Below are 14,589 nucleotides of genomic sequence, written 5' to 3'. Positions count from 1 at the left end.
GACTTTCGAGCTCTCCGCCAAACCTTTTCAGCGCAAGGGCACAGGTCCACGGCGACGTCTGCACCCGAGTTTCCGACGCCGATGATGAGGATCTTCTTGTCGCGGAACCCATCGGGGATCTTGTAGTCGTGCGTGTGCAGAACCTGGCCCTTGAACTTTTCCAGGCCCTTGAAGGTCGGTACGTGGGGGATCACGTGGTGGCCCGAGCAGATCATCACGCCGTCAAACGTCTCCGTCCGAGGAGGTTGGCCTTTTGTCCTTTGGGACGGGCAGGAAATGAAAGAAAGATAAAGCGATATACTTAGTGAATAATTAAACCTCTGATACACAGGCGTCGCTCATAATACTCGATCGCTGCGATTTCAATATCTATAGGGAAAATAAAGACCGCGGGAAAAAAAGAATAAGCCACAATGAGAGGGTTCTCACAATTGCCGGCTATCAGTATAGAACGTTTTGAGACGGCGGTATCACTTTACTGCTGACGCCGCTTCCAGGCACGATGTGCGCATGCGCGTCGCGGTAGAGCAAGCGCGCACATGTAGATGGCCGAATTTTAAGGCAAGTAGGACGGCAGGCAACGCTCTACGGTGAAAACCATATCTTCTTTAGTTTTTGTTAAAGAGCGCGCCCTTCGCTCATGAACATTTAAGATGACACAAGCCTTCCACACTGCCCAACGAAAAAGAGGAAATCTAAAAAGAAGAAAGGCAACGACGGGCGCCTATAGCAGCTCGTGATGCTACTTTACTCGCACCAGAAAAGTATTAAAGGACTCTGCTCGCACCTAACCACCGACGATAGTGTCCTGACTTCTGCGTAATACGGCGATATTCTGGCGTTTAGTTTAGTTGAGATAAAACGCCTTTGTTTTCCAGTGGTGGAGTTTCCTAAGCGTTGAGTCACAGTTTAACGAAAATATCCAGAAATACAGGGAAGGGCATTATAAACAAAATAATCCACCTGAAGCCTTACAAAAATATATGTAATTCGGTAAGGCAAATTGAGAAGCATTGAGTGAATAGTCACAAAACCTTAAAGTTTACATTCAAATAAATAAATGGCGTTTACACGCAGCTCCGAACGTGGGAGAGGTCGGAAATTTTTTACTGACCATTCTCTCTCCCCATGAGCGGCTGCGCTACATTGTGAGTGTAGAGTAAAACCTTACCGCAGCTCTAGGGAAAAGAATGTTCTTTCAACTAACTTTTTCTTTGATTTAAAGTTTGCCCCATTTCGAGCGCGCGGTATTGCTCATCTTTGCTCTTTGAGCTTTCTTCGAACGGTCTTTCAGCTTTGGGTCGCTTGATTACTGGACACAGCGATACTTCTCCTGTCAGAATGCGTGGCAGCTGTGCGCGTACAGTCGGATTATCTGCGTCGACGTCTTACCTGTACGTGACGTCCCAGCGGCCGGTCTCGTCGTAGTCCTGACTCTTCGCGACTCGCGTCACCTCGGTGTTGTAGCGGATGTGCTTGGTGACGCCGAAGTGGTTCGCGTACAGCTCGAAGTAGCGCACCAGGCTCGAGTGGTGCATGTAGTTGGCGAACTCGCGCGGCGGCGGGAAGTCGCTGAAGCTGCTCATCTCCTTGCACGTGTTGATGATGGTGGCCTTCATGAGGGACGGCACGCCGTACTCGGGCACCTCCCGGTACCGCCACAGCCCCCCGAGGGCGTCCGTCTGCTCGAACACCACGGGCTCCAGGTCCTCCTCGAGGCACGACTTGGCGGCCGCCATGCCCGCCGAGCCGCCGCCCACGATGGCGATGCGCTTGCGGCCCCGGTCTCCAAGACCCATGGCCACCTGGTCTCTGCGCGCACGAAGGGAAGGCAGCGGTGGACGTTAGTGCGCGCGTGCGTGCATTCGCGCGCAGTCGTGTTGAAAAAAAAAAGGCAGTGGATGTCGCTTCTTTCATTTTGGGATTCAGCGTCGCGAGAGCTGAGGGGTATTCCTTGTTGGGCTAGTTGGCGAATTGAGGGACACAATAGGACACGCATACACAGCGTGCAGACGAGACGGGCGCCTGTCTGTCTTTACCCTATCGAAGACACCCATAAGACCCATGTCCAGTATTGTATATAAAAATATGGGTTCTTAGATATGTGGGACTTGCCCCATATATGGAAACATACGTGTTTTTTTTTTTAAATATGGAACCCGCATAAGTCCGTATGGGGATGTGGGATATACTCTGCATGGAAGAGTGCAGGCTTTTATATGGTACCCCCATTTGTTTATATGGGATAAACGCATACGGGTTTTTTCGCTAGTGCTTCTCTGTGTTTATGGGTCAGTACGCGTCCCTCTTCTAATGGACTATGAGGGGCGCTGCAGTAGCGGGCTACGCATTAATCTTGGTGATTGTTAAACGTGCACCCAAGGCATGGTACACAAGCGGTTCTGCACTTCGATTTCATTTTTTTTTTCACTTCCGCGATGGGAGTTAGGCGGTTCTGTCAAGGAATTTCTTTCAGAAGGTATGTAGACAGCCAGACTCCCCTTAAAGGCTTTGGAAAAACTTCCGAACGCATACTGCCGCTGAAAGAGACATGCGCTTCCTCAATCGCTGGCCACGTTCATCACTCAAGGGACTTAGCGGGAAATTCTCCAGCGTGACCGGACCGCTTGCGACATCCTTGTCCTGAGAGGAGCGGTTAAAGCGCATAATTCAGGTACCCGCAACGCGGAGACGCAGCCATACGGCGCCCAATCACAGTCTCGCGTTTGTAGCAATTAATCGGAGTGTTCACAACACATTTGGCGCAAGGGGAGACAACCACAGGCGTAGGTTAATCACAATGAACACGAGTACGCCGCAGTGTAGTCCTGACTGAATGCAGTGAGAATGGCGGCATGAACGGCAGAATTGTAATATAAGCATTGAGAGCCGTGCTCTCCAGCATTTGTCTTCTGTTAAGCTGAAGATGAGTGAATTGCACCCATAGATAGACCTCTTGACAGACCAATCGATTGGACTTGAGCCATAGTTAACGCGAGACTTGATAGAATGCTATTTGGAGAATTATAACAATAGTTGAGTGCGCGCGTTTGCAACCGTCTAAAAGAACGGTCATTACGTTATGATCCGCAAAAAAAGTGCAATGGCGAAAAGTATTATTGACAAAGCTACGTTCCGCGTGGTCCCATCAAGATGATAAAATTATAGAAAAACGAAAATAGCAAATATGTTGGTGAGTTTGAAAACTCTGAAAATATGACAGCGTACTATGGCACTACCAACACCTATGTTGCGAACTTCTGCGTCTGGGCCTTAATTATGACGTGTACCTTTTTTGAGTTCCACTGGATTCGATGTCTTGTCGATTCGCCGACTTGGCTGCGAAGTGCAGACCTCATTGAGCTAAGAAAGTATCAGCAAGTTATGAAAACTTACAGTCGTTGGCAGTTAGAGCATGTCGCAAGTACACGCAGTATTCCTCCAGCAGCCGGAAGCCTGGAGCCCAGTAATAGTCTATATCGTAAACGTACCTTGAACGCTCCACTGCTGACACACGCAAAAAAAAGGAACGGGGAAAGAAAGGAAAAAATAGGAATGAAACATTTTGCGGTCATGGCTGACGAGAAATCCGTAACGGGTATAACCAATCCAGTCAGTTCCACTCTTACTCCAAAGTGAACGCGTGTCTATCGGAGCTGCATCGGAGGTTTCTCTGCAGCTGCCAGGTGAGATACGATCACGAGGCAAAGCAAATGTGGCGTCCACGGTCAACCAGGTGAACAGTTCTATATCACTCTCTTTCTCTTTTCTTTTACGCACGTTATGTAAGCTTAAGGACGAGGGAGAGCTAAAAAGTAAAGGTGCGGCCTTGAATTGGCAGATATTGCTGCTCATACAATATAACCCCCCCCCCCCCCTTTTTTTTTGTCGGTTACCCAACTGGGTGTATAGTTTTTTAGCTGCTAGGTCCCTTATCAATTCACCGGCCCGATAAGGCTTACCTGTGCGCCTGAACTGGTCTGCACACCCCTGGCATGCACGTCGACGCCGCGTGTAAACGAGTAAACAACCTGCCCCGCGGGTGAGACGATATGAGGCGCCGAGTGGCTGCGCCTTCTCGAGCCAGGCAGGCTCGGCTTGCGGCAGCGGCGGATGCCCGGGGAGCAATGGTGAGCGACACACATACGGTGCTTAGGCAATATCGCAACCACGGGTGGCTCCCGCGGCATTGGACTAATTTGCGACCGCCTGTCAGGAGTGAAGAAACTCGAATAAACGGTCGTTCCTGCATGCAGTGCATTCTTGACACGGTTCGTGCCTGCGTTCTTGCTCGAGAGGTTGAGCAACACCGTCAGGTCTTGCTGGTTGCCCAGATGTGATAAGGTGCATACACACTACATACCGCTGTAGCATTCGCGGTGAGCGACCCCTCTCCGCTCGGAAATCAGTTGGCCAATACCCAGGTGCATGCGTTTCGGAAGAGCGCTGCGACATCGTATAGAGTCCGCAGCAACGTGGTCGACTGCGTGACGACAAAATGGTAATCTGGTCGCGAAGCACCGGCAACTCGCTGCTTGAGCCCTTGGACTATAGAAGCAAGGCACACATGTGAGCTATGGATGGGGACATGTTATGGCGGAGGAACAGCGGCAAGAATCAGAAAATGGGAAGACAAAGTAAAGACACGTCCTGTGCGTCACATCTGCCGCTGTCCGAGAAAGTCAGTAAATGACGCCGGTTTTCTAGCCGGGCTAACGTAACCCGCCGTATTACAGTCGCCAAGCCAAATATGGCTTGCTTGAGCTGTGTAAGGGGAACAATACGGCTGGAATTTATTTTCCAACCACTCAATAACAAAGTGGCACTCGACCCTTCCAAGTATATAAATTCACTAATGACGAGACCAACTCCCCACGATCACCCAAATGCTTTAACCCCTTATTTTGCCCGTACTAACACATTTTAATACCTTTTTTTTTCACTCGCACCAGTCATGACTGGAATTGTTTGGCTTTGTGGCAGTCGTAGTCACACTTTCGTGCCTGTTGTGATGACGTCTGTTTTTTTTTTTTTTTTTGCTTTGTTTGGGCCCTCCCTGAGGACCTCTCCACAGTATGTATAAATGAAGAAATCACCGCCCACACACTCCGTGAAGATGTTTAACCAGCGAAGCTGAAACTTGCGGCCCCGATGGTTATCACTGAGTTAATACTGACGATTCATTAAACGACGGCTTAGTGGGCAGGCGGATCCTAAGTGCACAGTTGCTGCTTGCGCTCGGCTGCACGAGCCTGTTCTTGTGCCCGGGCTGCTGCATCGGCACAGCGTAGAGAGCTTGTTCCTGGTTCTGCACGCGGCGTCGCTGATCGAAAGCTGCCTGCTCCTCAGGAGTACGTATGACGCGTGGCCTACCCATATCGGAGCCGCAGAGAAACTGCTGCGAGTGCGCTCGGCTGCGACGGAGAACAACGGCGTCAATACTGGCGTAGCCAATCACGCGCCTCTCTTGTTTTTTTTTTTCGCGCATGCGCATGGGGCTGCGCCGGAGGAGTTTTCGGCGTACAGGCTACAGACGGACGGACAGGCGAATAGGCTAGCCATATACAGCTAATAAATAAATAAATAAATAAATAAATAAATAAATAAATAAATAAATAAATAAATAAGTTCAGTGGCGATCTAGCGGTAAATGCGAGAGAAATGGGTTAGGTAATACGTCGCACCTCTTTGAAGTCCTGGATGAATCCATGGTTTAAAATGCGTTCACCACAACGCAAAGTGTTCTTCAGGAGCTGTATTTATATATCACACTGCCTCCTAAGCTCTTCCATTCCCTCTCTACCTCTACCACGTGACCGGCTTCCCACACTTCACACACGTACACTTTCTTTCCGCTTTGACACTCCTAATAAATAATAAATAAATAAATAAATAAATAAATAAATAAATAAATAAATAAATAAATAAATAAATAAATAAATGAATGAATAAACAGGGCTCCAATCCACGCTGTGGCCAGCGAAGCTGCGGTATCATCTGATCCGACAGACCAATGTGACGTAGCCTTGAACTCAGTCCTGCCTAGCCTGAGTACGATGCCGGTGCGCATATTCACGTTGCTGTTCCCGTCGTCGCTCATCATGTTCACGCTGCTCTTCAGGAGTACGAACTATGCGTGGCCTTTCCATAGCGCTACCAGAACATAAATGAAATAGTTGCTAGGCAGGTTATTCTTTTACATATGCATGTGTACTTACGTCATTCCTTCCCACAGTTGCCGCTTCCAGGCTAAACTGCAGCTTATGCAACCGATATTTTTACCGGAAAATGCTTGCAGGGAACGCTATGCGCGAAGGCGAGCTTTCTGGTTCTTTTTATTTCTTTTCCTCACATGGCCGGCGTCGTCGCTGCCGCGGATGCGTCGGATGCGCACAGGCGAGCGCCATTTGGTGGTGCTGCAAAGAACCCAGTGGCGCGTGCGGCAAGCGCCATCCACTGTGATTGTTTCAGTTTCTGAAACAATCACAGTGAACTTACACTTTCACAGTTGAACTCGACGGAATTTACCAACGCTCGTCTCCACAACTCGGATCCGTATCTACGGCTATGTCTTCCGTCAGGACTATCTAGAACTGAGGAGATGCTTCTGTGCCGCTTGTGGCTTGGCGAGCCTTTCACGAATGCTTGCTCATTTCGGATCGGAATGGCCAATAGCCCCACATGCGATAACTGTAGGTAACAATCGTCCACCTTCTCTCTGAGTGCACCCGCGTCAATGCGCCCAGCAGAGAACTTTCAAGTGCTAGATAGTCTTGACAAACGTTCTTTGTCGGAGGGAAAGGTCCTGGGACGCTGACCGAGACCGTCCTCAGCACAGAAGGCTTTAAAAGCGTTGTTACGCTTCTTGCGGATAACTAGACTTAAATACAGATTTAAAGCAGTGCCGTATTCTCGTTTTCTTTTTCCCCTTTCTTTTTTGCTCTTCTTCCAATTTTTTGTAACATCTTTTGTCTATTGTCTTTTATTCTCCTTACCTCCTTTCCCCAGCACAGGGTAGCCGGCCAGTCTGAGAGCTGGCTAACTTCCCTGTAGCAGAACTGATAGTTGGGCGAGTTGGTACGAATTCATAGTGAAATATTTAGCGCTGGTGTGTCCCCCTTCACTGTGTCCTTTTTCACTATAACTTCCCTGTCTTTGCGTCTAATCCTGATTCCTTCAGCTAACTTGCGCAAAATGAGTTCTCCCCGAGCTGCTATGTGGTCGCTTGATCCGCACAGTCCACGATTTTCGCGGCCGTATCCGTAATCAGATTTTGGGAGACGCCACTATATACGTAGCCTTGCCCCAGAAAGCTGATGCCGTCGACGCCAAATGCGTCTATCTAGGTCAGTGGCGCAGAATTTTGTTGTTGTTGCTGCTGAGAAAGGCTTATTTGCACGGATGCGTGGGATTATGAGTGACTGTTTGCCTGATAACTGTCGTAAAGCATAGGTTGTAGTGCGTGCTTGTCACACTAAATAACCATTCAGACAATCATAATCAATCAGAGAAAACTGCAAAACTAAGTGTAAGCGGACACAAAACTGCATCTGTATAAGTAAAACCGCACACGTGAATGCTGCCTTATATAACACTGCTAAGAGAACTTATTTGGCAATATTAACTACGTTGTATCTATTTATTGGCGCCAATCACGTGGTCAGGTCTCTTGTCTTGTTTCTTTTTGTTTGCTTAACATTACCATATCTGTTTTTCTTACCGTTCTAGCGAACTCGACGAGCGTAGTCTGTTTTAAAAGAGTTGCTGTGTACGTTTGCTTTCATTCATTCTCAACAAAAGATCTAGCCGTTTCCGAATGAGGTGTTTCAGATACGCTGGCATAATACCAAGAGTTTGGTTCGGCGACGTGATTCTATACTTGCCTATAATAACCGGTAAAGAAGAACCGCCGTGGTGGCGTAGTGGCTTTCGCGTTGCTCTGCTAAAGCTCGAGCGGGGGATCGCATCCCGACCGCGGCGGTCCCATTTCGACGGGGGAGAGATGCGAAAACGCACGTGTGGCGTGCGTGGGATGCGCGTTAAAAAAAAAAAAAAGTTGTCGAAATTAATCCGGAGTCTCCCACTACAGCCTGCGTCATAACTTAAATTATGCAAATTAATTAACCTGCAAAAGTCCCACAAGCATTACTTATTCCTGTCGCGCAAGCCCGCTGGCGCGATTCAACGATAATGAAGTTATTTGGCGACGCGTGTCACTTTTTTTTTTTGCTCGTATCTTTTAAAGTGAAACTTTCTTTGCCCCTTATGGGGGGCTTGGCGCTCGTCGTCGGGTTCTCGCAGGATATACTTATGGATATAGATAGACAACATGAGTGAGTGGATGTGCGGTACTGGGTGTGTTTCCACTTTCGGCCAATCTCCCACTGTGACACAAGACGCGGGAAGCCCTGGATGTATTTAGATATGGCACGTACTCCTCTGTGTATGCACCCACCATCAACATTCTTTCCTAGACCAGCACCATACATATCGCCTTCCTCCTCGTTACTCAGACAGAGCCGTCGAGGCAGTCCAGTGGCCTTGGCGTTGTGCTGCTGAGCAAGATGTAGCGGGTTCAATTTCGGCCGCGGCTGATGCAAAAAGAAATAAAAAGAAAGGCACGCTTGTGTACTTAGATTTAGGTGTACGTTACAGAAGCCCACATGGTCAAAAGTAATCCGTAGTCCCCCACTACGGCGTGCCTCACAATCATATTGCGATTTCGGCACATGAAGCCACAGAATTTTATTTTTATTACAGCGAAGCTGTTAAGGGTTAGTTCTCCCAGGATCGTGTCCGTGTGTCGACAGAAAACCACCGCCATCATCACCACCAGGCGATAACATGCAGGAAGATGTGGATCCAGAGTAAGAATCGGAAGACCAGTGGGAGGCTCTGCTAGTGACGCAAGACCCTGACAGCCAGCTACGGTTGGTGAACAGGGCTCGGGCAGCGGCAGCGAGCCATGGCTACCTGGACTGAGGATGCCACCCACCTTCGGGCTCAAGAAGCCTGTTCTAGCAATAAAGTTTATTTCTCTCTCTTCTCATCCGGCGTCCGCGTCACACGCTACCTGCGTTCGTGCCTTCGAATACGAGCCGTGATTGATGCGGACCTACTAGAATAAAATTACGTGGGCTGACCCCGAAGATCCGGAAGAGCCGTCGGCGGTTGAAGTTCGCCATTAAGGGGCCCCATACACAGCTTCGCTGGTCATCCTTCTTCACAGAGTGGAAGGACACTTTTTCATCATTGCGTTGGATCTGCATGTTTTCTTTTGACAAATTATTACTATATGCCTTCTCTCTCTCTCTCTCTCACACACACACACACACACACACACACACACACACACACACACACACACACACACACACACACACACACACACACACACACACACACACACACACACACACACACACACACACACACACACACACACACACACACACACTCACACACACACACACGCACACACTCACACACACACACACACACACACACAGAGAGAGAGAGAGAGAGAGAGAGAGAAAGTAAGTACACTTATTTCACAAAGACGGCTACTTGGCCTGAGCGCGGAGGGAGGAAGCAAGAGTGTTGAGTACGTCGCGCTACGGAGGCCTCGCATGTGAAGCGCCACAGTGAGAGAGTGATCTTATTTTTGTATCTTTTTTGGACAAATCCGGCTTTCGTGTGCGGCTATACTTTCGGCTAGACACTACTTTCACCTGGTTTCTTCCGATCGGTATAACTCCACATGCTACACAAGTGATTGTAACGCCATTTTGCTAGCCCGTCCTCTGTGGGATGACGAAACTCTCTCGCGATTTAACAACTACCACTCGATGTATAGCTCTGTGTAGAGCAGTCTCGAAGGTGGCGAGGAGAGGGGGGCGAGTTGAGTATTGTGTATTTTCGTAAAGCCTAGACTCGACATTGTTCTCGTTATCTCTTCAAGGAAGAAGGGGAGGAAGAAGAGATAGAGAGGAAAAGGGTATATGAAACGCAGGAATGGTAACTAGGACTAAGCCGGTTGTCTAACCTGCACTGGGGTAAGGGGGGAGAAACATTAAGGGAGGAAGAAAATTCCCAAGTCGTGAAAGATCTTAAATAGGAGGAAGACGGAAATGTGGTCCCCGATCTAGCTGGTCCGACTGGTCATATTGCACCCTATTTCTGCCTTTTCACATATTTCATTTTGCAGCGCAGTTGTTAAGGGATACTTCCTCCACTATCGTGTCCGCGTGCAGAAGAAAAAATCCCGAAGATAGTGCAATGGCGGGTCGATCCGCGGCGTAGGTGACGCAGACGTGAAACACTTCCTATACGCGAGCCGATCCCAAAGATAGTGCATTACCTGACCGACCCGCGGCGGAGGTAAAGCAGGCGTTAAATACGTGGGCCGATCCCAAAGATAGTGCAATACCGCGCCGACCCGCGGCAGAGGTGAAGCAGGCGTTAAGCACTCCCCATACGTGCCTACTTAGATTTTTGTGGTCGAAGCGAGCGCATCGTGCCCGTTATTATTAGTTTTACACGCGAGTAGCGGTATGAGCTCTTTGTCGCATAGAATCGGGTGGCGGAATCTTCCGATTCGTTCGTGAGCGAAAGTTTCCGCGTAGAATATATACGTATGTGTATATGACAGTGCAGCTTATCAATCTCGACAACTCGGCCTTTCGACGCAGAACAAGATGGAAGTATACCCCCGTGTCTCGTCGCCTTTCGGGTGAGAGAAGCGACCAGAGAAACGCCTATATAGTTTACCTAGCCGAGTTCACGGCCGCCTGCGCACGTGAGATTCTCGAACTACGAGGTCAGAACCGTTTAGAAATAATTCTATATTCTATATATTCCAATATGCATCATTATATATTCTGTATATTAAACCAAGGAAGTTTAAAGCATGTAAGATCCTCTTAGCTGAAATTCTCCGCCATAAGATAGCCTAAAAGCCTGCAGGGTTATCTGACTGAGCCTTGTATACTCGGTTGTCGTAGTTAGAAGTTCGAATCCTCGAGATTTTTTTAAAATTCTGAATGTGGTAATCTGGAATTCACCATATCCAGTACTCAAACATCTCCAGGCTTGGAATGGCGCCTGACATCGGCTATAACGCCGAGAACCAGTGGGGCTGTACTAATCGAATTAGGAAAGAGAGAGAGAGAGAGAGAGAGAGGTGGTTCTTGTGGGGAAGGAGGAAAGGCTAGCACTATTTTCTGCAACCCATGCGGGAGCACGGCTCAGCGCAATTAGGAAGGTCCACTATGCTTCAACAAAGTCACCCTCTCACCAAACAGGAATTGGCCTCCCTGGTGCAGTATTCGGCCACTACCTCCCTCATGACTCCTACAATCAACCTATGGCCCTCAGTTCCTAGCAGCTTCGGAGCGCCTGACCAAGGCGGCAGTCAGACCTGTAACGCAGCAGAGGCTGCTAAGAATCTCTGAACCCGGAGAGGCCGCCAATGGAAACTGACTATTGCAGCCTTTAACACCCGAACTCTTTCGAGTGAGGCTAACTAAGCAGGACTCTTTGAGTAACTATCAGACATTGTTTGGGATATCACTGGCCTTAGGGCCGATTTACGCTCGAGCCGCCTATCGCCGCAAGCCGCACCGCACGCGTGCGGTCGCGTGAAAGATTGCACGTATCAAACACTTGTGCACTAATTTCGGTTTACAGTGGGTAATGTATACACTGTACACACATTGTAAATGGTCATTTGTGCACAAGTGCTGGATACGTGCAATTTATCGCGGGACCGCAAGCGTGCGGTGCGGCTTGCGGCGATGGGCGGCTCGAGCGTAAATCGGCCCTTGGTGAAGTTATAAGAACTGGTGACGCTTATACTGTGCTGACTAACGGCCACGTCCTCCGCTATAGAGAACTCCCAGAGAGGAAATTATACGGGGTAGGATTCCTAATACATAAGTACACAGCGGGCAACATTGACGAATTCTACAGCACTAATAAGAGGGTAGCAGTAGTAGGAATAAAGCTTAATAAGAGGAATAGAATAAAGGCGGTACAAGCCTATGCTCCGACCTCGAGTCATGATGATGATGATGAAGTAGACAAGCTTTATGAGGACGTGGGATTAGCCATGAGAAAAGTGCAAACTCAGTATACTGTAGTAATGAGCGATTTCAATGCAAAAGTGTGGAAAAAGCAGGCCGGTGAACAAACAATTCGCAACTGCGGCGTCGGCTCTAGAAACACTAGAGAAGAGATGTTGGTAGAATTCACGGAAAGGAATAAGCTACGAATAATGAACACCTTCTTCAGAAAGCGTAGCAACAAATAGTGCACCTGGAAAAGCCCTAATGGTCAAACGAGGAAGGACATCGATTTCATACTTTCTGCCAATTCCAGCATAGTAAATATCTGTAATTCCAGCATAGCAAATATATTTGTAATCCAGCACCTACTACTGCTTAGGACGTTCGCGCAGTTTGGAAACGGTCGCTTTGCTGGACAAGCTTAATTCAGACTGTAAGGTGTGCTGCTATTACTAGCCAAAACTATTTTATTCGTGGGCGGAAACGTCATCCATCGAACCAAGTAGTCACGCACTATAGCCTGCAGCGAACAGTTTGAACGCTTGTCAAAGTATAACAGCACAACTCCTATATACCGTAGCACAACGGTACCCACGCTGTTACGATTGTCGCGTATGTTTCATTTCTCCTGAACCGCAGCTTAGAACTAAAGGATAATACTGCAATAAGCTCACATTAGTGAATGGAACATTCAGAAATACACAATTGACCTCCGAGGCTGATTGTAGGCTCAAATACATGCGCGCACACATAGCGCTGCGTGCTCCGTCCGCCTCAATGCCAGCAGGAAGTACGGCCATACCGACTTAAGCCGCTTCAGTACGTCTCACAGAACCGTTTAGCGCGTAGAAGACGCATGTCATGCTAAATAGACCACGCGAGTGCGAAAACAAGCCCCAGAAACTATCGCCGAACGTATACCTGTCATTCAAAAAGGAGCGCTCGCCCAGGCCAGCATGCCAACTGCCCATAGATGGCACCACTGTGTAGCAATATGGTGGCGCCCATGAAAAAACGGTGTATATCTGTCGTCGCAATCAGGGCTTCGCATTTCGGGCCGAATTGTTTACAGTTGTATAATAGAAAGTAAATATATGAATAAATAGAACCTGAAATTTGCAGATGCCAAATCGATTTCTCGCGTTGGTACAAATGAACAATAAAATCTGTATAAAATAGGCTCGCGAGAAAAGGATACACATCGCCTACAATAGCTGCCGGCAAATGACCTGCAAATCATCGCCCTCACATTTTTTTTTATACCCTCAAATCAATTGGTGTCACTTGACTGCGGATTCGACGGGATTATCCCGCGGTATCCGGCGAGGGGAGACAGAATCGGCCTTGGAAATACACTTGCGACTCGTTCACCTCTGTTCTGTAATCGCGTTAGTGTAAGTCTGGTTTGCCGCGGACTCGCAGGCTATCGACAGTCGCAACACCCTGAAGAAGAAATAAATGGGACGCTTTGAGCTGAGCGTGCCGATTCAAAGGCGTTTTAGGCGTTGTGCGTCACGTACGCCTATCGAATTCGACAAGGACAACGGCATGGCGAGGAGTATGCATTCGGTCGACGACGTCGAGGCGAGCGCTGAAGACATCCTTCAACTGCACAACCGTACAAAAAGATGGAGCTCGTTTTGTGTTTGCATGGCTTTCGAGACCGTTGTTTGAGGGAGCAATTCAAACATGTGACTTTAGAAGAGGCTGCGAAGAGAAAGGGAAATAGGACAGACAAATAGCCAAGGAGATGTGGGTGAGGAGGAGATTTGGTTCACGGAAGTTGGCACAAATGGGATTTTCCCATTCACTTGCGATCGACGGAATTAAGGCGTTCTGCAAAGAAGGTGCTGCTAGATTCATCGACACACACACACACACACACACACACACACACACACACACACACACACACACACACACACACACACACACACACACACACACACACACACACACACACACACACAAACACGCGCGCGCGCGCGCGCGCGAGCTGGAAAATGACATTGTGACCAATGCCTTATAGTTTCATGATGATGATGATCATCATCGTCATCATCATCATCATCATCATCATCATCATCATCATCATTATCCAAGCTAGCGGAACTTCACCTGAGCAACCTGGCGTCTCTAAAAGCCACCGTGCTGCTTTGGGACGTTTGACTAATTTTTTTTACTTTATTTAAATATGTCCTTACAGGCCTCGTATGAGGCATTGGGTAAGGGGGGCGTTACAGTAGGATTAAAAGAGTATATAGAGCATATGACAAAACATAATAGGCATACATTATTAATATACAGTGGAAAAATGTATACACATCTTATACAAGCATTAAAGCATTATACAAAATAAAAGGGTCCGTAATGTACACATTAGAAAAAGACAACGATACAGTTCCTTCAATAAACAATGAAAAAATGTAGCCACTTCAGTACAAATACTAAACAATACTAAAAAATATATAAGAATAGTAAGCGAAATGATGATCTCATAAACAAAACAGCACATAACTGGAAA

The 14,589-nt window shown here is 48.0% G+C and overlaps 2 protein-coding genes across 4 annotated transcripts in view; one reads left to right on the top strand and one right to left on the bottom strand.

Annotated features, from left to right (window-relative positions):
- The window catches only part of LOC142579540 (flavin-containing monooxygenase 5-like), a 135,506-nt gene that overhangs the window by 25,814 nt on the left and 95,103 nt on the right, over window positions 1-14,589 (top strand). The window lies entirely within an intron of this gene.
- The window catches only part of LOC142579539 (flavin-containing monooxygenase 5-like), an 82,776-nt gene that overhangs the window by 6,579 nt on the left and 61,608 nt on the right, over window positions 1-14,589 (bottom strand). For all 3 annotated transcript variants that reach the window (XM_075689867.1, XM_075689866.1, XM_075689865.1), the window contains exons 2-3: window positions 1,393-1,812; window positions 24-258 (exon numbers count right to left, since the gene is read on the bottom strand). In XM_075689867.1, the coding sequence (XP_075545982.1) occupies window positions 24-258; window positions 1,393-1,812 (655 nt within the window). The remainder of the gene's footprint in view (window positions 1-23; window positions 259-1,392; window positions 1,813-14,589) is intronic.

Source organism: Dermacentor variabilis, chromosome 4, assembly GCF_050947875.1.
Source record: "Dermacentor variabilis isolate Ectoservices chromosome 4, ASM5094787v1, whole genome shotgun sequence".
NCBI lineage: Eukaryota > Metazoa > Arthropoda > Arachnida > Ixodida > Ixodidae > Dermacentor > Dermacentor variabilis.
This window is presented reverse-complemented; position numbering and strand designations above follow the sequence as displayed.